This window comes from Parasteatoda tepidariorum, chromosome 1 (assembly GCF_982258835.1).
Source record: "Parasteatoda tepidariorum strain Cologne lab strain chromosome 1, Ptep-v5.0, whole genome shotgun sequence".
Taxonomy (NCBI): Eukaryota; Metazoa; Arthropoda; class Arachnida; order Araneae; family Theridiidae; genus Parasteatoda; species Parasteatoda tepidariorum.
Genome location: NC_141755.1, coordinates 776766 through 800213, shown reverse-complemented (window position 1 = coordinate 800213; position 23448 = coordinate 776766). Strand labels below are relative to the sequence as shown.

The 23448-nt window shown below is 28.7% G+C and overlaps 1 protein-coding gene across 3 annotated transcripts in view; it reads left to right on the top strand.

The window, feature by feature from the left end:
• LOC107438826 (glucose dehydrogenase [FAD, quinone]) overlaps window positions 1–16827 on the top strand; it is a 41421-nt gene extending 24594 nt beyond the window's left edge. For 2 of the 3 annotated variants that reach the window (XM_071180290.2, XM_071180289.2), the window contains 4 exons: window positions 170–318; window positions 1800–1977; window positions 14542–14764; window positions 16637–16827. In XM_071180290.2, coding sequence (XP_071036391.1) covers window positions 170–318; window positions 1800–1977; window positions 14542–14764; window positions 16637–16778 — 692 coding nt within the window. In that variant the 3' untranslated portion in view covers window positions 16779–16827. Of the gene's footprint in view, window positions 1–169; window positions 394–1799; window positions 1978–14541; window positions 14765–16636 lie in introns of all 3 variants that reach the window. The other variant, XM_071180288.2, reaches the window with a different exon arrangement.
• The last annotated feature ends 6621 nt before the right edge of the window (window positions 16828–23448 follow it).

Here is a 23448-nt window from a genome sequence, read left to right as displayed (position 1 = left end):
TGCCATTTAGTTTTTGCGTGTAGTTAAGGAAAAATATTAATATGAAATTTTCTCTCCAAATTATATTTAAGTTTGGTTTTATAATGATGTTTTCCTGTAAATGTCTGGAAGCAATATTTCGCTTATGTAAACAGTAAAAAATTTCTGAAATGAATGTGCATATTTGCAGGTCCGTTAACATCGGTGCAAGGTGTTTCAGTTATAGCTTTTCTGGACAGAAAAGGACACGATTCACCAGGCGACTACCCTGATCATCAGTTGTATTTTTGGGAAGGAGCTATGGCACCTATACAATCTCAGATGAGATTGAAGCCTGATGTAAGTTTTAACCCAAATGACGCCAACTTTTGCTCTCCAACTATGGTTTTCTCAAGTGGTAGTGAAGAAGAAGTGGTAATTGAAAAATCAATTGTTGGTAGAAATATTTTTATATTTCGCCTGACCTTAACTGATTCAGCGTCGCACCCTTTTTTTCAGAAAAGAGTTCTCCCTCTACCAAAAAATCAAGTTCTGACCTGAAAAAAAAATCAACGAGTGGTAACTTAAGTTACTCAGTGGTTTCTCAAACTTTTTTGTAGATATGAATAAATTAAAACATATATATGTTCCCTAATATTTTTTTTGCTACCATTTAAAAAAATTTGTTCAGGTCGTATCAAGTTTGGTGAAAGTGCGCTTGTGATGCTGGTTCGAGATTGAGAGGTTGGGCTGCAGTAGATTATGAGATCGGACTAGATTTGTTCGTTACGTTGTATCGGTTAAATACATCGAATATCATGCTTTAATTTATTCATATGTTCGATTAAAATAATTCTAAATAAAATTTAAGAATTCTAAAACTGAAATAGTAAAACAAAAGTTTTGCAATCACTTCAAATATAAATCAAAATCTTTTGGTAAACTTCAAAGAAATGACAGCCATTAATACCCAGTCGCAAAAAGAGGTCGATTTATGAAATGGTTTCCAGACAAGTGAAATAGTTAGAAAAAAATCGAGTGAATGCATATTTGTAACAAGTGGATAGTTGTTTCTGTTACCTACCACTCAGCACCTATCCGTAGTAATTTTTGTAGCAACAAGTAAATATTTTTCATAGTGATAGTATCATTCCAACTCCCCTTCCAACAACATCATTTTGAGAGTAGGTCATTTTTTCAAAGTAATAAATGGCGGTAGTAACTTGATTTCTTAACATTAATCGTAGTTACGCAAAACATTTGCATCCGTAATAATTTCCGTTGCAACATTTAAATATTTTTCCAAGTGGCAGCACCCGCGCCCCCTCCCTCAATAGTCATAATTTGAGAACTATCATTTTCTTAAAGTAATAAATAACGATAATATACTGATTTCTTGATATTAATCGGGGTTACGCAAAACGTTTGCATCGTTCCAACAAAAAAATATTAATTATTATATATGAAAAATATTAATATTGAAAAAAATATGACCGGTAGCTTCTATACCGCCTCAGTAGTGATTCTTAGTAGTCATCGTTTAAGAACAGGTCATTTTCTTTAAATAAAATAATATGATTTTGTAACAATTATTATTGTTACGGTTAACATTTACATCAGTAGCAATTTCTGTAATAGCAAGAGAATATTTTTCCTACGAGTAACTTCAGTTCTACATTTCTTAGTTGTTTTACATTAGATTTCGATCGCTGTTTCTGTTTTTCCTCAACCTAAACATAAATTTTAACACCTAATGTGCATCTCTTTCATTTCTGTTCATTTTTGACAAAGCAACTAAATCAATAAACTAGTTATTACACCTCTTTTATTCCTTTTTACAGTATTTCAAGTCTTATTTTGGACCATATGAAAACAAACCTTTCTATTTGTGCCTCTCTCAAATTGTACACCCCAAAGGAACAGGAAAAGTGACGCTTCGATCCAACAATCCATACGATCCACCTAATATTAATCCTATGTATTTTTCACATCCCGATGATCTTGAAGTTGTCGTTGAAGGTACGTATCATTTCAACGTTACATTCTGTGGAAAAAATACGTCCAGTGGGAAATTCGACAAAAAAAATTCGTTCGTACGTTTATTTAAAGCAGTGTTTCCCAAAGTGGTTCATATGGATCCCAAGGGGTCCGTGGTACCATTCAGGGGATCCGTAAAAAACAAAAACTGATTTAGGGGTCCCTGAACAACGTCAGGGGGTCCGCGTGAGGTTTAATATAAAATAATAAAATTGTGATTGGTTTTTATTATTATGGAAATTAAGATAAATAAAATAGTAGCAATTATTACGTCCTAATTAAACTATAAATAAAGGTGGGTGCTTATAATTATTAAGAGTGGTTTGTTACAAATTAAACAGTTTATTTACAAATTTTCTTATATCTTTTGTTCCCTTTTTGAGAGATAACCGTCGAAGAAAAAACTCCGAAAATACAGTGTCGAAAATTTGAAGTATGTCTTTATTTCTTCAGGAAATAGTACTTTAAATATGTGTCTTCTATGTAATAAAACTATAACAAGCGATTCAATGAAACATTCCAAGCTTAACGAACAGTTTATAAAAATCCATATTGTCAAAAAAGATAAGGATTTAACTATTTTTTAAACAGTCAAGGAAAAATATCTGAAAACACTGCAACAACTCAAAGGGACAACATTTAAGCGAGGTGACGATGGATTGCATGTTTCTCATAGTTTCGCATGTTTCTATATATTACATGATTCCAAAGTTCGGAAAGCCTCACACTATTGACGAACTTATTTTACTAGCTGCAAGTGAGATAATACTCACCGGGTTACACAAACCAGCTTTTGACATTGCAAAAAGAATTCCACGGAGTAATAATAATGTACAAAGAAGGATTGACAAAATATCTCTGTGCGTCGAAAATTCTTCATGCGAGTACATAAAATATCTGAATTTTCTATACAGCTGGACGAGCCCACTTATCCAGGAAACAAAGCTTTCACTTTTAGCTTATGTAAGATTTGTAAAAGAATAAAAATTTTACCAAGAATTGTTATTTGTTAAATGTTTGAAAAGCGATGCGAAAGGTGAAACGCTATTGACTGAAATAAAAGCTAACCCTTGGCTAATATCATTTCTGTAGCTACTGACGGTTTTCCGGCAATGGTAGGAAGATACCGAGGTCTTCTGGCTAACTTAAAACAAGCTGCAGCGAATGTATTTTCAGTACATTTACCGAACTTAACGAAACTAATTTGAAATTACAAGATGACCAATTAAATTTAATCAAAACTAAAATCGTAAAACTGCGTTTGTTGCAAAACTTTTTCTGTATAAACAAAACTTGGGAAGAGGATATTGTTCTCTCAGTTTCAGTGCCGTAATGAACCACCTCATCACAAAAAAAAAAATAATAATAATAATAATCTATACATAATAATAGTAAATGCGGCTGTGTGTGTGTCCGTCTGTAATCACAATATATCGCCCCAGAAGCCTCGCCCAGGCACGATAAACTCGGCACATAATTGTGTTTTGACATAATGAAGAAGTATTTTTTTTCTTTTTCAAAAATTTGGATTAGTTTTTTAGTTATCAATCCTCTTGTAAGAAAATCTATGCTTTTTCGTCTTCAAAGAGCCATATTAAAAAAACTATTAAAAAATGCATATCTCTTATAAATGTATGCTAATGTGAACCTTACAATTGAAATATTAAATTTCGACAACTTGAACCAATAATATACGAAGGAATTAATAATTTAATTGTAAGGTTCGCATTAGTTTACATTTATCAAAGTGGATAAAAGTTTAACTTTTGTATTAAAAATGTGGCAACATATTCGATACGTAAATAGAACGCTTCGCTTTGATATATTTGTCGCTGTTCATCTGGATATGAAGACAAAATTGCAGGACAGGAACACTTTAATTGTTCACTAATCTTCAGATTTCCTGCTATGTTTTAAAAAACTTTATTTGTGAAAACCTTTAGCGTGGCGGACAGCTGGTCGCCTTAAGCGGCGAGTAATAAATAAATGATTAGAAATTAGTGCTCACAAACATTGAGCCAGACATAACTACACTCTTAAAATCTCAGCACGTTCATCCAAGTCATTAATTTTTTTAAATTTTATTTTAAACAAAAGATATAATTTCAATAAATAGTTCTTCAACAAAATGTTTTTTTTTTTTTAATTTTTAATTTTTCTACCGTACATATATGCGGTTTTTCACTTGGGGATCCGTGGACAAGTTTTGACTATAAAAAGGGGTTCATGGGTCAAAAAAGTTTGGGAACCATTGATTTAAAGCAATCCTTATGGCCTACATTAAATTGATCCAAATAGTATTTTTTATATTTTGATGATCTTAAACTTGTTGTTGAAGACACAATAAACAAGAATCTAATCCAAATTACGTACGTTCTTGTTCAAAAGTTCAGTAATCGAGTTTCTCGTTAGAGAGAGTTTTCCCCAGTTCACTTTTTTAAGGGGATTATTCAACACATTTCATCAGTAGTATTCGCCTACCACGGTTTTAGTTGAGGTTCGGTTCCCCCCCAAAGCTGTATCGAATTGTACATTCGCGATTATGTTTTAATGGTTCGAATTTTATTCTAAAGTTTTGAAGCCGAAAAGAGCTTAATTGAAGTATATTACAACGTTTTGCTTAGATTATTTCTGTAAAATGTCTCCTTTGTATGTTTTTCATTATTTTTAAATAAACTTTTTTAATTCCCTGTAGTTTTATTTGAAATACCTGATAAATGATTTTCGGTAGATTCTCGTGTATTTTTTTCCCGAAAATTTATAACTGTGCTGGGCGAAATCGGCATGTAGAATTAGGCAAAAGAAAGAAGAAGAAAAATAATGATTAAGAGAAAGTACGTTCTTATGTCTGATTTCTAAACTTAAAGTATCATCGTCCCTAATTAGTTAACATATTTAAAGCTTATCTTGTTGACCATTAAGTTCGTAAGAGTCAGTGCATGAAAATCTAACGTAAACAAATATTAAGAATGACTCGTTTTTTATTTTAAGCTGTACATGCAAATGAGAACAGACTAGCTGCTAGCTTAGAAATCTAATATATTAATAAGAGGTATTTTTAATCAAACTAGTGGGCTGCGCCCCCTGCTCGCTAACGCTTGCCAACCCCCGAAAATTGCTACGCAATCTTGTATGGTTTGATTCGCAAACCAAGCTCGCTTCGCTCGCTACTAACTTATGTACAGTCAGCAAAAAAAAAAAAAAAAAAAAAAAAAAAAAAGATATCACCCAGAATAACTTTCGTTCTAATGGTCGGATTTTCTCGAACTAAGTGTTAATCTTAATGGTTCCTGGGGGTGACCTCAAATATGCTAATTAATTAGTGCTAACTATTAATTAAGTTACGAAATCAGACACAAAAACGTACTTTCTCCGAATAAACATATATATTTTTTTTACTTACTTAGATTCTTTCCCTTCAAAATATAGTGAGTAGCCGCAATCTGGGAAATATGGTCCCCATAGTTTGATCAGGAGAGCGATCCAAAGTTCCTACCCCTTAATGTTAATTTCACTTTTTACGTTTTTAGTCATATTTTTAAAACTAAAAAAGCAATTCAAGGAAAATTTCACCCAGTCATAAAACTCATTTACCCAAAGATAATTTCATGAAAAAAATAATTTTTAATAATTGTTAATTATTTTTTATTATTTAATTAAATTGAGGATGAAAAAATTTTGAATTATAAGGTATGAATTTTTTTATACCATATTAATCTACATATTTTTCAATTGAAAAATCTAAAGTTTCAACTGTTTTTATTTATTAGAAGCTGAGAAAAATTAAAATGAATTATTTTTAAAAAAATAATTTGGCGACAATAAAGAAATAATTAAATGGGGCGATTAATATTAAAATGTGATAAACCTGCGAGGAACTTGACTTCGCGCGCGTAGCGCAAAATTTCATTCATATTTTTTTCGCTAATAATCGTTTGCTAATCTTTTTATTTTTATTTTTTTTTAAGCTATGAAATAGGATGGTTCTTTTTTAGTCGTCTAAAAATCTATTTGCAATTTAGTAAAGAAATTTGAATAGAACATTTTATTGAATAAAAAACATTTTATTCAGCGAATGTGGAGTTTTATAAAAGCATGCTTCTCATAGAATATGATTATACAACAGATTGTGCTTCTTTAATGTGATTATTTTTTATTTTTTAGTTTTTTTCTCTCAATAACTCATACAATTTCAATAATATACATACGTATGAATAAATTTGGAATAAAATATTTATCAATTTCTTGAATATATATTTTATAAATATTAATAAAAATACGTAGTCAACATTTTGCATCTCTCACAATATCACAAATTTCTCAACATCTTATAGGGTAAACTAACCAGTGAAGGAACATTTAAGCTTAGCTTGCCTTTAAAAAAAATCATAAAAATTTCAAAATTTGTAATTTTAGCTAAATGATGGTGTCGACATATTTCTTATTAAATGCAAATTATGTAAAAAAAAAAATTAGATAACTTACATAATATTGTTTTAAGCTTTTAGTGGTTTAAATAATAAGTAGTAAGATTACCAAGTGAAGGAACAGTTCTTACATTGAATAAACACTAAATTTTCCAGTGAATGAACACTTAATTTTGAGAATGTTTGATGCTCGTTAGGAATCCTTAGGCCACACAGAGGTCTAAAAACAAGATTTTTCTTGGAATTACAACATATAACCACAGTTAACGTGGAAAATTTTACTTTTTTTCAGTCATGGAATGGAAAGTAAAATTTGTTTGAATACATAATTTAAAAAAAATGTTTTTCATTTTTTTTCTCACATAGTCCGTTCTAAATTATGAGCGTTTATCGTTGTGTAATCCGACGATGTTTCTATGATTATTATAATTAGATCACTTTTTTCTTTTTCCTTTCCCCATATTTTTAAAGCTTTTTTTAAAATCTTTTTAAGTATTTTTTTCCTTTTCGTCATACTTTCTGCTTTAACTTTTTTTTCCAGCTCTTTCAATCTCTTTAAATTTTCGTTCTTTTTCTGAAGTTAATGCAAAAAATTAATTTATTTCTTTTTCTTTTGATTTAACCTTCCTCCTTTTTCCAAATTTTTGGCCAATGTAATTGTATCTTCGAAATTTCTTTTGGTTTTCCAGTACCATTTCTGGAATTCCTCACAGGATAATAAATGAGAAAAAGAAGTTTCGAAGTTTGAGTAAAATCCATCTCTCACTGACTTATATCTAGTGGGTCTTCAGCAGTACTTACCATTTACTTATGGAACCAAATGTTTTTGCAACTAACAATGCCTCAAGAGGACTTATCTCAAAATCAGTTTTCAAGATGCATTCATTATCAATGTTAGTTGTTTTATCTTCAGTGCCAAAATTTGATTAACCAGATGTTCTTTTTGAAATAAATTCTTCCATATTGAGAAAGCACAGGTTATTGGATATTTGGGAGATTAAACTTTTCTGTCAATGTTCCTTTAAAAATTTGCAACATAACTTGTGAGATTTCCTTCTCAAGCTTCTGAAGAAATAGTGCATCGTTACTCTCGAAGCTTGTGTTTTGCTGATAAGCTGACTCGCTCATTAACTTTTGGTGTCTGTTTTGCATGCATTTGTTAATGTTAACGTTTTCTACATCGAATGGAAAAACATCGCATTTCATAAAAGCATTTTAACTTCATCAGTTGATGCCTCAAAATCTTATTTAAAAATGGATGTAAAATTTTCTCGACATATTGTTTTACAATTCTTTTGTTTTCAAGATCTAACGGGAGATTTCCATGAATTAGGTAGAAAACTAAACCAGAAAATTTGTTTTGATGAACAAAACTTGCTCCCTTTCAAATTGATATGAGATTTATACCTATCCAGAAGACGCAAAATAGGGAATTTGATAGCATTTTTAATTAGCCATAGGTAGAAACATTTGCAATATATTTGTAAAATGTCGCTGCGCTCATCGTTTCATTTCATGAATCGCTTTTTCTAATGAAATATATAGCAGTGACTGATTCTGTAATATCTCAAACAATTCTTCAGTAAGGAAAAACTACCAATGGAGGTACTTTTTCTTTCCTAGGTACTTTAGAATATAAATCCTTATAGTTTTTAGGACCAAAGATTTTTACCGTTTAAGGGCAGTATTCAACTCTTGTTTCGTTCGCATTGTAAATGCAATCACTTTCTAAAAGGATGCCCGGGCTACTTCCCTCCTAAAGATTCTTTTAAAGTTCTTAAAACCAGTATTTCGAATATTATTCTCTAAGGGAAGTTTTGCCTTTTGAAATTATCTTCGCATTGCACTGAGTTATCGGTGGATGTCGCCTTAAAAAAAACTTCACCCATTTTTCACCTGGATGATTGTCTTTAAAATGGATTTTTCCTACCAGTTCCCGTCAGGACGTTAGAGACCGCAATAAGATAATAATTTAGCTAATTACTGGCAGAAAAGCCAGCAAAGAAATTTTCCATTCAAGCTTTTATTATTGTATTTAGTTGCTACATTTAGTCAGTAAAGATAGTTGATTAAGGTGTCTAAGGTATGATGTAATAACTAATCACTACATTTATAAAGATAAATAATAAATAAATTATTATTATAATTCTTTAAATAAATTTAGCAATTAAATTTGCATTTTGAAATGAAATTGTTATAGGAACTATTCATACAACATTTAACTGAATTTTAGGTGTCCTCTATACCGCAGAAATACTAATTATCCATGTAAAATCATATTTCACGCATACTGTTCATTCACTGGGAAATCTATTCTCAGTGAAGGAACATGCCTGTTCCTTCACTGGTTAGAAGTTGATTTTTGTATTTTTAACATAATTTTGATGTATAATATGACTAAAGGTACAAGAAAATTAAAAATTTTATTTTATTTTCATTTACTAGAAAAAATCCGAATAAAGGAACACTTGTTTTTTTCGTTGGTTTTTCATCGTTTGGTAATCCAGTTAATAAACACCCCCTAATCTCAGTACTTGCTTATGTTACGATGCTTAAAATAAATAAAAATTAACTTCAATAACCATATTTTGAATTCTCTTTTTCACAATAAGAAAAAAAAGCATTATTATATGCAATTAATTGTACTTTAAACAGATAACTACAAACACTGACCTTATAATTTTGTCAAAGAAACAAGGCGTTAAACAGATACTAACAAATTCAAAGCTTTTTCCAGAGAAGACTCTAAGACCAGGTAACTCAATGCATTGTTAGATGACTTCCTATTGTTAGGTTGTAAGCTACTGTTACCAATCAATCGAAATTAAAACTTTTAAAATCTTATTTTTAAAAAATATCTATGAAATGTTCCTTCACTGGGGTGGGTGTGTTCCTTCACTGGTTGATTTACCCTATATCGTCTTAATCTTAAAAGAAATTTCCGGAAGTGTTTCGCAGAACTATTTTTCCAACTATTTATTTAAATTTTTAAATTTTTAAAAATCTTATTCGTTACTCTTTTACATTTATTAATTTTTCATTAATATACTAATCAATTTTTTTAGTACTTTAATTTAGGTTTTCTTTTAAGTAAAGTTCATTTTTAAATTATAGTCAAGTTTTTTTTAAAAGAATTATTGTCTGCTAGCTAAGAATAAAACCTTGTTAAGAAATTAAAAACATTTCGCTGTTTAAAATTATTTAATGCAAAACAGCTGATTATTTACTAAGCATACTATTTTTTTCGAAAAAAGAATATAAATTATTGATTGTCTTTTCTGTTGTTGTTTTTTTTTTTTTTGTTTCTTGTGACTTCAACATAGATTATCTAAAATAGTGTTGATGTTTTATTAGTCACTACAAAGAGTATAAAGATACCGAACATAAAAAGCTGTCGAGTACGTAGCCAAAATTTTTAATCGTCTTAAAATATCTCAGTATTTTAAATGTCGTCCTAACATCTTAGTTGTGAAATTAAATTTTTAATTATCTGACCACATGTGATTCACTAATTATTTCATTATATCTCTTACTCTTTCTTAATGATACCAAGTAGATTTTCTTCCTGATAATATACTAAACTATTTTGTTTAATTTTTTACTTTAGCACGATTCCCAAGATATTATTGCAGTATAATTTGTTATCAGGAAAATGCCTTATTTTGTTAAGCAGGAAATAAAAATTGAAATTTGTAAGAAGATTCCGAAGCCATGCCAATTTTAGAGTCATCTGATTTTAAAAATATGCTATAAAAAATACGCAATTTCCGAACTTATTTCAATGAAGAAAAAAAAAAGCGTGGCAAGAAGGCTAACATACTTTTTACAGAAACTCTGTAAACCAATTTTTTCTATATTTCGTCAAAAGAGGATAAGAATGATACTGCTCCAAGGGACCTACTCAATACTTTCGCTATTTCAAGAATGAAATCTGTTTGATCGAAACATATTATTCCTTGAAAATTAAAGCGAGGAAAAACTATCTTTTATTATTTATCTAAGCTTATTCCATTTATTTAATGATAGAGGTATTAAGGTTAAGGATATATGCGATGGAAGCCCCGTTTACTGTTATACTATAAATACATTAAATCAAGTAGCTTGAATAATTTATTTTAAGCAAATTATTAAATAATTTTAAGCAAATAAGGGTGTAGAAATAAACTTGTTCGAAATACTCCGAAAGTATACCCTAAAATATATGTAGAATAAACTTTGGAATCGATATATAAAAAATACCGTTTCAAACAACTTTCAGTAGAATGGAAACTCTAACTTCTTTGAAATAGTTGTCCTTGTAACTATTTAATTTCGATTCCTGGTGCTAGGGGACATTCCATTTTCACATTCGACTTTTAAAATTTCAATTGTAAACGGAATTTTTTTATGTCCTTAAATTAAAATGTTAAGGCTTGCAACAAAAAAAAAAATTGTACTGCAATGATTTTTTTACAAAGTAGTGAATTATTATTTTTTTCAATCTAAGAACCTGTGCCTATAACTTATGTAAAACTTATTTTAATATCGAGTGAAATAATTTCATATGTTGTGTAACTAAATTGATAATCCCAAGAAACTGAATCGAAAATATAAAAACTTCATTGATTTAAAAAAATAATAGATGATGATAAAAATAGACATGTTTTGAGCGTCCAATAATAAAAGTCACAAGTTATTCAAGCCTGACAAGTCTTGATAATGGGCGATTATATTTGAACGCTCGAAACATGTCTACTTTACTTCCCTCTTCATATGTTTTGAAGCCAGTTGAGTTTTTATCGTCAATTATACTATTTTACATTTGGGTCTTGATCATAATTTTGATAAAGATTTTTCACTCGTTAAAGTAAACATATGTATTTTAATATTTTAACAGGATTCACGTGGTTTTTAAAAACGTAAGAGCATCAATATTGTAAAAGTTATATTTAACTTAAAAATTAAAATTTTGAGACCAGATATTTTGAGTTAATGAAATTAAATATTTTATCTTTTAAGTTTTTGTGCCCCCATTTCAGTATCTTAAGGATCTTACGAGCTCTGCTTAAAAAGAGAGTATCAGATATATATTAGAAAACAAAAATAATCATAGTAGCAGTATTTGGTGGTAAATGTAGCTTATCACAATTGAAGAATATGATGTGTGACATTTTATGGTGAATTTGCGAACGTAAGTTTCAGAATGTATCGAAACATGAGGATGCTATTTGCTAATCATCTTTATCCAAAGAAAGCCATGTAACGTAAATATCTAGCACAATGAAGCGATTTTTTAAACAATGAATCATACAATATGCAACATATTATTTCAATATATTATTCTTAAACATAACATATTTCAATGTTTTTAAAATGCCACTAAACATTCAGCAATTCTTTGAGTTATAGAAAAAAGAAATATCGTAAATTATAGAAAACCTTGTGAATGTGCATTAGAATTACTATACAATCTACATTTTATTTTTCAAGCACTTTTTTTTCTTCAGACTTTCATGCCTAGAAGACTCGATTAAAGCTGTAAAAATGATTATCCCTAAAATTTTATATATAGCTATTATAAGTTATGTTAATTTGATTTTAGTATGAAATCCTCGAATAAACATAGCAAAAATAACATAATCTAATATCAGATAAAAAGTTCATGTATTAAAATTCTAAAAACTTAGAAAATCATAAATAATTTATAAATCGATTCAAATTTTCTTTTCAAAGGAGATTAAAATAATATATATTTTTTTTTTTTGCTTTTTGGACAGAAATTAACTTAAAAATTGTCTATTGCCTAGAAACTTCCAGATGTTTTCTATTAACAATTAATTAAACCTTCCGAGCAATCACAATACATTATTTTAATATTTTTACAGTCACAGATTGGTTGCCTAGCAACCTAGTAAAATTAAGCATTCCTCTTTTGAATTAATCAATGGGTTATCTTAAAATATTCATTTGCGCAGGCGACTTTTTTTGGGAGTTTTCAGGACTATCGCCAAATATATAAAACTTTATTGCAACCCAATTTACGACCCAATTTTTTTAAAATTTTGTCTACCCCCCCCCCCCCATAATTCAAGTGTCTAGATTCCAAATATGTAAAAAAAAATATATGTTTAGTCAGAGAAAGTACGTTTTTGCGTCTGATTTCGTAACTTAATTAATAGTTAACACTAATTAATTAGCATATTTGAAGTCACCCCCAGGAACCATTAAGATTGACACTTAGTTCGTGAAAATCCGATCATTAGAACGAAAGTTATTCAGGGTGATATCTTTTTTTTTTGCGGACTGTACATTGCAAATGCACAAAATTCTAAGAATTCAAAACAATCATTCAAATCCATATAACAACTTATTTAAAAAAAAAATTACACCTTTTTAGTGAATACTAAGTCATTAAAATAAATTTGAATTCAAATAAATGACATGTAATTCGTTAAACCTATTAGAAATGTGCTATAGTATAAAATCTTAAGATAAAATTTCTAAAACTGATGTCTCTTTAAAAAGGTTAAAATTTTAGCTGTAATTAAGTCTATTAAAAATTGAAATAAGTGAATTCCAATGGAAAAACCTGCATAAACAAATAAATTCTAGTAAAACAAATAAATTCGTGATATAAATCAAAAATCGTCAAATAAATTCGTAATATACAAATTCGTGAAAAAAAGCGCTTTCGACAAAATACTAAAATAGAGATCTATCGACAAAGACTACTCACTTCTGCCTAGCTTATGCTCTCTCTGGTTATTTCCGTTTCCGTTTTTAAAAGCGCTATATGTTGAGCCATCTCAGCTAGATTTGGTACGTGACATTTTTAGCGGCAATCATTGATTGATTTTCTAGCGTTGCCATTCGGGGAGTTGTAATGAGGCTTTTTTTGTCGCCGTGTAAAAGAAATATATATATAGAGATATGGCTGAATGAATCCACGATCTATTTCCACGTTTTATATTAAGCTCATATTGAGCACTGAATAGACAAGACGACAACAGCATAATATACAGTTTTCAACATTTGGCGGGAGGTTTGTCTCACATTTTTTAAATCTCGGCAGTGCTTTTCCAATCCAGTTGTTCTTAACAACGCGCTCTCCTTGTTGGCATTTTTTAAATAAATAAAAAAAACAAGATTTTTTAATTTTTTCAAATTTAAGTAACAAATTTTTAATGAAATAAGAGATTGCATTATAATTGCGATGAAAAGACTTAGAGGAAACTCTACAAAAAAAAGAGAGCGAGTCGTAAAGACCGTTGGATTGTAAATTATCATCCCGGCAACGTTAATGATTTAAAAAATTTTTATTGATTGATTAATTTAAAGTGTTTTTAACCACCCTGATACAAAAAACATTTTAAAAAATGGAAAGATTTGATATGAATGGGGGGATATTTTCAAGGTGCAGGTAAAAACAAAAATGAAAGCTTAACCTAAATTGTTACTTTGAATATTTTGATCGGCTACAATAATGGGTTGGCAACTATGTCAGTTTTCAATACACTCTTAATAGCTTAGAAACATAGTGAACCATTTTTTCTTCTTCAAATATACTGAAAACTTAATAGGGTGCAAAGTTTAACAATATAGTCATACTTCTTAAATTTGATTAGATGATACTATGGTTCTACTTTGGTAGAAACATAGTTCAATTTAACATCACCTTATTAAGGTTGTACTTAACTCGCACCATATTATGGCGAAAATACCGATATTATGGTTCAATGTTGAACCGATTTTTACAAGTTTATAGAAAGATATAATTTTCAATAAAAAGTAGTTTCTTATTGAAAGTGGTTCTCAAAACAAACAAAAAAAGAAAAATGTTTCTTGAATAGGTTCCAGGTTTTACTTTGCATTCTAAAGCACATTTTCCTAAATTCACTAAAATATGGTCTTCATTAGTAACAAAATAGTGAAATTAACTATGGTTCAGTAATCGATGATAAATGAATGCTTTCTGTCAGGGAACTCGTGTTCTAAAGCCCTGGAAACGTCTGGAGTCTAGATTATGCAAGGCTTTATGTCTTGTTCACCTTTGTTGACCAATTCATAATAAATTGATGAATAATAGAAAAGTTATAAATGCATTTAGTAAAAAAGTTAGCAAAGAATTATAAAATTTTAGGTCTCAAGAAATGTAAACAGTTTGGTTCAAGTCAAGCATTAAAGAAAATAGGTTCGAAGATGTTCGCAACTGCTTTTCCGGGATGCGAAAAGTTTGTGAGTGATGACGACAAACACTTCAGATGCATTGCAAGATCTATGGTTATAACCCTAAGTCACCAAACAGGAACAGTAAAAATGGGAAATCCACGAGATCCTTCAACAGTGTTAGATCCTCAACTTCGGTAACTCTCAAAAATTTTTGCTACTATAATCAAATATATACTTCATCGATATCAAAAGTTTCGTTTAATGAAATTCTGCGTTTTACGGGATAAATGGTTAGTTTATTGAAGTTATTAGAAAAAAAGTATCTGTTCGTGGAAATGTTATTCCGGTCAAAAAGCTTAAAAACACTCCCTTTGGTTAAATTTGTTCCAAAATTGCATGCAAATATGAAATAAAGAGAAACAATGTAAGTTACCTCACTTTTGGGTGGTAATTGACAATAACTGACAGAAGATAGGATAATCAAACCATTTAATTTGTGAGTAAGTAAGCATGCACCTTATTATTTTTTTTAAATTTTATTTTATAACCAGAGTTTAACAACCGACACAATTCTGAGTTTATGCTTATCAATGTTCAACTCTGTGACCTTGTAACTTTGAGCTCAATCCAGATGACAAGAGACCCTCTGGATCAATAATTGGGACAAACTAGCCGGAGCACTTTTTTGAAGAAACTTCTCCTCATTTGCGTTACATGGAGAGGAAAACCTCACATGTTCAGCCAGTTGGCAAGATCCATGATCTTGCCGACTATACTATTGAGGATATTTCATCTCAGCACTATATTCTGTGCCAGCCGGGAGCAGAATTCGTATTAACCAACCACCTCTCGGATTTGAACCTGTGTTGCCTCATTGAGAGGCAAATGCTCTATCCCCTGAGCCACCGCGTCCCTTTCCTAATGTTTGTAAAACGCAGAATCCGACTGAGTGATGAGGTAGAAACAGTTAAACAAACGTCATCTTTATGCTTAGACATGGAGTTTTCCTCGAGTTCGTAAAGTTTTTTGGAATCAATAGACTTCAGTAATAAAGTATTTTGTGTATGAATTATTTGTGTAGTGAACTATTACTCAATTATTGTATCAATATAATTGAGAAAAAAAAACGATATAAGATTAACAGTTTATAAACATATTCTAGTTTTTTTTGTGTGCATTATAGCTTAAATTCTTCCTGATCTTCGCCGACTCGGGGGCCGTGGGCTGAAGAAGAACCCTGATTTAATAAGCGAATTGCCTCGTTTAGGCTAGACTAGAAACTTGATCAACAATAAAGTATGAGTTAGATATCTTTTTAAGTTAGAAATGTTGGAATAAGAATTGATATTTGATGCACTAAAGATCGCTGAAAGTGAAAGAAAATTATGAATTTAAATGCTAATTAACCAATTTGTTCAATGTAATTTCTTAAAAAATTATTTTATATTTATCTCTTTTTTTTTTAAATTCTTCATTCATGTATTAAAATTTTTTAAAGTTTTTTTTAATTGTAGTTGATTAGCTCTTAAATCTAGATAATTGTTTATTTTGTTACGATTTAAATATAAAAGAAATATTCTTACATAATAACAAATTTTATAAAACTGTAGCAATTAATAATTTTATTAGCAACTTTTCGTTTTTTTTTTTTTTTGGAAAAAAATTAGCATTAAGAAAACAACAACAAAAATGATAAATTAAAATAAATCAGCGTGATATACTACAATCTACAAATTGAAAGAATAATTTTGAATTTAGAGTATTCCTTTGTATTTATGTATTGGAGTTATAAAATATTTTAAATTTTATTTTATTCAAATTTCTTTTCTTATATCGTACGTATGATAATATAATTTTGGTTTGAATCTTTAACTTTAAAAATCTTTTTCTTTCTTAAATTTTAAAGTTTGTTATTAGTTAAATAGTTTAAATAAATATATAATTAAAAAATTGTTTACCTTCAAATAAGTCACCCTTGCCTTTTTTTTTTTTTTAAATTTACATTTGTATTGATCTGTTTTATTTCTTAATTTTATTCATGTATGCATTCATATTTTGTTATTCAGAGTGAAGACGATAAAAAATTTGAGAGTCGTGGATGCTTCAGTGATGCCGTCAGTACCCAGCGGAAATACTAATGTCCCTACAATGATGGTTGCAGAGAAAGCGGCAGACTTAATCAAACAGGGAATTACATGTTCCTCATAATGTACTACAAACATTAATTACAAAATAAAGACTTATGTAAATGGGTTAAGAGCATTCTTGCTTATTTTTAAAAGAACATTATTAATTCTATTAAAGCCAATACATAAATTCTATCTTTTTACAGTTCTTAAGTTTATTTCCATGGCTTCAGAAAATTAGGTGGGAAGGCACTAGGGTTGCACAAGGGGCTATAAGAGACAGTATGGTAAACATCCCTGAGGATAATCCGAAGACATGCCATCCTAATTTTGATCTTCTGCAGAGGGAATAGCTCCTCCGTTTTTGTAGTTCGACGACCTGCGCAATCGCGCACAGTCGGTCTTACGGTGGGTGATCAAAGTGGTCACCCACTCGTTTACTGACTGTCGCCAGTGCCAGAAAATCACATTCATTACTGAATTACTTTCTTCTCTAGCAGGGGGGGGGGAGAAGAAAAAATGTTTCTGTCGGAACAGAATTTGTTTGAGAAAGAAAGGGAAATGATAACAGTCGTACTTTGCCTCCATACAGTAAATTATAACAATTCATATTATAAAATTTTTTACAAAATAATTTAGAATGAATTTTTAATATCATAGTTCTTTGGTTCTTATTGTAATTTTTACATGTAATTAAATACGATGTTTTTTGCCCTGTCTGGAGCACTATTGTGAGCAAACGTGGCAGTTACTAGAGATGAGTTGGGTTCACTTTTTGTAGTCCAAATACGTTAAATCTAAGCCCCCCATACCCTAAATCGATGGTTTTTCTTTCTTTTCTTCTTATTTACTATCGCATACTAGTAGTTTTGACACTCCTTGGCTGTTTATGACTGGAGAGGTTAAAAAGTAACCCCAATTTTCATATGGATAAAGTGATAATTATCATTCAACTAAGACAGTACATGAAAATTGCAAGTCATCTTGAAAAAAAATGAGAGGATTTGATATAAAGGAAAATTTATCAACTTTTTTAGTATATCTAGTTTGGTTTAAATTGTGCTGCTCTCTATTCTTTCTAAATATGCGACATATTATTTCCGAATTCTTAATTTCAGTAATTGAAGTGAAACAACAGTTTTAAGTCTTTGATTCTTACACGAACTTGTTAAAACCATATCAACCAAGAGAAAATATAAGAAAATGAAAGAAAAAAAAATGAAAGTAAAAATGGTAGATCAAAATAGAAGTAGTCAATGTTATAACAAAAATTTATACTTAATCGATAAGGCACGTCAAGTCATTCAAAATAAAAAGCCTAAAAGTGGCTATTTGGCTATCCTGAAAGAGGCAGAAATAATTTCTCTACGTCATCATTGTAAATATGAAAGTTTGGAGACAGCGTAATGACATATATGGCTTGATTTTTTAAAGTTTTGCCGTGAATAGTTATTTGCTATCTGACTTTATAGCCAAAACATAAATAAAAGTCTCATTCTTCACTCCATTCATCAAAAGAATACACACATCCGTGTTAGGGACTGAGACTTTTATCCTCACAAAGTAGAACAAACAGGATCCGTTACATAAAATAACGATTAAAACCTCCTTCCTGGCTACGAATATTGAGGCAAATGTTTGCATTGAAAACGGAAGATGCCGTCCTTCGACTTTGAAGAAGAATGAAAGAAAAAAAAATGATAGTAAAAAAATAGATCAAAATAGAGGTAGTCAATGTTATAACAATTATGCTTAATCGATAGGGCACATCATTCAAAATAAAAAGCATGAAAGTGGGCTATAAGGTAAGTTTTCAGGCGATAGCAGTGCTCGAATACGCCAACTTGGGAGAAGATCGGTTCCATGCCTTTGACCGCCATTGCTTCTGTGGTTAACGTCACGTTGTAATCCAACTGCAGTTGAGTTGGACGATAATTGTAGTTCAAGATGAGCGTACGATGACGTATGCTATCAAACTCACAAATGGACCAATCAGAGGTTAGCGCTGATTTCCAGCTGACGGCGTCCTGTCCTAAGAAACCAGGCCTTTAGTTAAGAATCATGTATCTAATAAAGTCAGTTAATATTATGAATTGTAATCATTATTGTTCGCACGCAGTAGTTGACTTTTCTGTTAACTTATTGTCTAGCTATAAATTATAAGTTCTATAATTAGTTCAAAATATGCTTGTAAAACAACGTTTGCTAAGTAATTCGACTGTGACAAAGTTCTTCTGCAGCAATGAAAAAAATAAAAATAATTGCCTGTAAACAAATTAGTCAAGTTAAAACAATTAGAAAATTAATGATCTGCTACTTTTAGCTCAGTTTAAACCATTACATTCTAGAATGTTTAACGTTCAATACAAACAATATTGTTACCGTATTAAAATTTCATGTCTGAAATATTGTAAAACAAAGAATTAAACATTTTTATTTAAATTTCTTGGGGATATTTCAGTATCGTGATCTGTCCCGCCAAGTGCAATCGCCAAATAGATTTTAAACTTGCAATTTAAAAAAAAAAAAAAAAAAAATATGTATATGTTTGCCCGAGGTTATACCTTTCGAGTTTGTCCTATTCTGTAATGTTTCTGTTAGTTTAATAAATATTTATTAAATAATTATAATAATAATAATTAGTCTAATAAATAATTATTGCTTAGTAAAGTTTTTAAATAAATTTCTATTAGATATAATCTGAGACTAAAAATTTAATTGAACAATAAAAAAATAAATGTTATACTGACTTTTAAAGAACGTTATGTAAATATATTTGGGGGGAGGGGCAAAATATAATTAATGTATATATTAAAACTTTGAAATATGTGAATTGTTAAAGAATTCTCCTACATGGTTTTTTCAACCATAAATTGATGAATTTGAATTCTTATAGTATCTTTTTATATTGATGTACTTATACGATTTTTAAAATAAGCATTTGTTTATTTAATATTTTTCGGCACTCTTTTTGCTGATTTGCCACATAGCGAGTAGTTATTTTCAGGTCTAATAAAAGGGGTTAAAGAGTTTTGCAGTTAGAATTTTTTTTTTTTAAAAAAAAACATATTATAGTTTGCTTGAGAGTGTTTATGAACTAAACTCTTTTGTTAATCTCCCTCCCACTATGTAATTTTTTTCTTTTCGTGTGGCTCTACCAAGATCTTTTGATGCAAGTATTGATACCGCAATTTACTAATTGAATTTCATTGTGAAAGATATTAAAATTTTATAAAAACATTTTCAAATTAAGTAATATAAGTTTAAAATAAATATTCATTGTTTAATTTATTTTAAATTTGATTTTTCCATTGCAAATTTAATTTTCTTTTACAATTTCAGATATAGCTCTTCATCTTCAAAAAATTTTAATATAATAAATTCCTATTAGAAATAATCTAATGCTGCAAAAATTCAGTTAGACTATAAGAAAAAAAATATTTGACAAATGTTGGGTATGCATACTGACTTTTAAAGAACGCTATGTCAAAATATTTGGGGGAGGGGGCGAACTATATTTAATATATATTTACAACTTTGAAATATGTGAATTGTTAGAGAATTCTCCTTTTTGCATAATTTTTTCAACCATGAATTGATGATTTTGAATTCTCATAGTATCTTTTTACATTGATGTTCTTTTACATTAATCGAATTTTAAAATAAGCAAAGGAAGAAAATAAGCAATTGTTTATTTAACACTTTTCGCCACTTTTTTTGTTAGCTTGTCACAAAGAGTTTTGCAATTTGAATTTTTTTTTCATTGCAATGATAAAGATAAAAATAAATTTTTACTAAACAAGTTTGCCATGTTAAAATAATTATTAATTAATCAACTACTTTTTAGTTAAAACCATTGCATTTTAGAATGTTTGAAACTTTATTCACAAGACGAACACTGTTGTTACATTATTTGAATTTCCAGTTTAATATATTGTAAAATGATGAGTTAAATATCTTTATTTTCATTTCATGAATATAGACAGATGTTTTTGATATATGATTAATTATATTAGTTTATAAATGATAGCAAATATTTGAAAAATAAGCAAATATGGTGTTCAAAGTGTGTTTATGTTAAATGAAGAACAGTGCTTTAAAGGTGTTAAATTTTTTATTTATGAAGTTTTTAAAAAAGATGTTACCATTTCCTATTGGCTCTATGAGCTTATACAATGTACAAAAATATTTCAATAGTTAAGTGTCATTGTACTTTATAATCTTTAAAAAAAATTAAAAAGTATTGAATTTGATGTATTTTTGTATCTGTACATATACTTGAATATTTACTTCAATTGAAAAGGGTTTAAGCGTTTTGAACTATAATTTCTTCTTTTTTTAAAAAATAATAATAATAATTTTTAATTATTATTATTATTTAAAATTATTTAATAATAATTTTAATTTAAGAAAAATAAAATTATTATTTGAAAGCGGTTATAAGTGAAATAATTTTCTATTCTTGCTTGGTGATACTGAGATTTTTTGGTGCAGGTATTGTTACGGAAATCTACTCATTAAATTGCAAACATTTTCAAATGTAATGATTTAAGTTTTAAAGAAATATTCAATGCTTAATAGCTTTAAATTTACTTTAGCTAATTTAATGTTTTCATTGTAAAGCAATGTAGAGTTTTAAATTTAGCGTTTTCAAAGTAAAATTTAACTTTTTTCTCTCATATTTTTAGCTTCGTCTGCTGGATAAGCAAGCTTATCTACCAGGAAGGAGCAATTCAGTTTTGAGATTGGGTGCTGTACAATGCAAATGGAAATTAACATTCTGGGTAGAAAACTGGGAGCCCTATGTTCAATCCTGACAGAATACAAAATGACTGGAGGTTCTCTTTAAATCTGCCGGAGCTGAAAGTTTGAAGAAGGTGCAACCTTGTGAAATTCATTCCTACTGTGTGTTTGTGTGATATGCACAAATGTTGCTGACCATTTTATAAAATCTTTCAATAAAGCAGAGATTTTCAGTTTATTGCTCTGAAATATAGTTCAGTTGCGCAAAAACAAAAAAATGAATTGAAGAAAAACTTTAAACTGTATGAAATGACTGTAAGTTTTGGATTCTTTTTTAAGAATAAAAATAATTAAAATTATAACTCATAGTCCTACTGTTGCTTTTTGAAAAAAAAATTATTTTATTTAATTACAAATACGTGTTCTTAACTTATATTTTAACTAAAGAATATCGATAAGCTTATATTAAACAATGACGGTAAGGATGCATTGCTTTTATAGTTGAGTGAAGTTATATTTATATTGTGTTTTGTTTTAAAATAAAATAATTAAGTAATGAAATAATGTTTGTCATTTTTTGATTTTATAAATTTTTTTATTCTTCACTATTGCATTGTGTAATTAATACAACAACTTGATAAAAAATCTTCGGAATTTTAGAAAATGGGGTTGGCAAGTATGTGTTCATTAAAAAAACTTAAGATACGCTATAAATTTTTTATAGTCATTATAGTTATGTTCAAGTATCATGAAAATTCAAGAAATCTTGAAGATATCGGAAGCAATTTTATTTTAACAACATTGTTAAACATTAACTCTAACTTATGAGCTACTACTTATACTACTAGCATTGTATTTATTACTTCAATTTTGAATTATTCAGCTCAAATTTGAGATAAGAAGTGTAATATATATTTATGATGTTTAAAATAATGCAATTGTAAAATAATGATAATAGTAAAAATTTCTTTGGCTTAATATTTAAAATTTAGCAGAACATTTATTTACATTACTGATTTAATATATTTATAATATTTATTATAATATTTACTGACAGTTTTGAAATAAAAATGTTATGTAAATTTTTTGCAAAGATTGTTAGTTTAATAGAACATAACACATTTAAATAATTATCGAATTGATGAAAATTTCTGATGTGCCCATAAAAGTTATTTTAACATTATAAAAAAATATTAGCAATTTTCATGATATTAGTTGCTTTCCTGGTTTCATTCCCTGGAAAAATTTCTACTTTGCGTTTGAGTTTTGTTTTTAGGTGTTTTGCTAAATAAAATTTCAAATACTAAAAGAATAAAGTTACGTAAGTATTTCTCCGTTTAATTTCAGTGGAAGAAAAAATATGTAAATCTATTGAAATAAGTAATTTGAATATATTTAAATTATGTTCTTTATTGTGTCAATTATTGCAAAAAATGACAACTTTGAAATTGAACAATTTTATTTTAGAATTATAAGGGGGAAGGATGTTAAGTTAAAATTTCCGCTCAGTTCAAATGCAAATACATAACTTTATATTTATATAGTGTGGTTTTTATTATATAATTTCAGAATATGAATAATGAATGATAATTGTGAAATTACAAATGGCTTAAGTTAAACATTTAAAATATATATTACGAACTAACAAATTAAATTGAGATTTTGATAAAATAAGCCCAGTTTTTTTTAAAAAAATTAAGAGTACATTTTAAAATTAAAGACTTGAAGATTATTAATGATATAAAATTTGTCAGAAAACCCATTGTATGAATAAAAGAAAAAAATATCAATAAGAGTTGCAATAAAATATTATTTTCTAATTAAATTTGAAATATTCAAAAAAATCAGCTGTACATAGGATATACTTTGGAGTAAGGAGGAGAAAAATGGAAGGTAGCAGAATTCACTAATATAATTTTATTTAGTATTTCAGTATTGCTAAGTAAATAATGCATGGAATGACATAAAACTATTGTTCTATGTTTTATTGCTTCACAACAATACAGAAA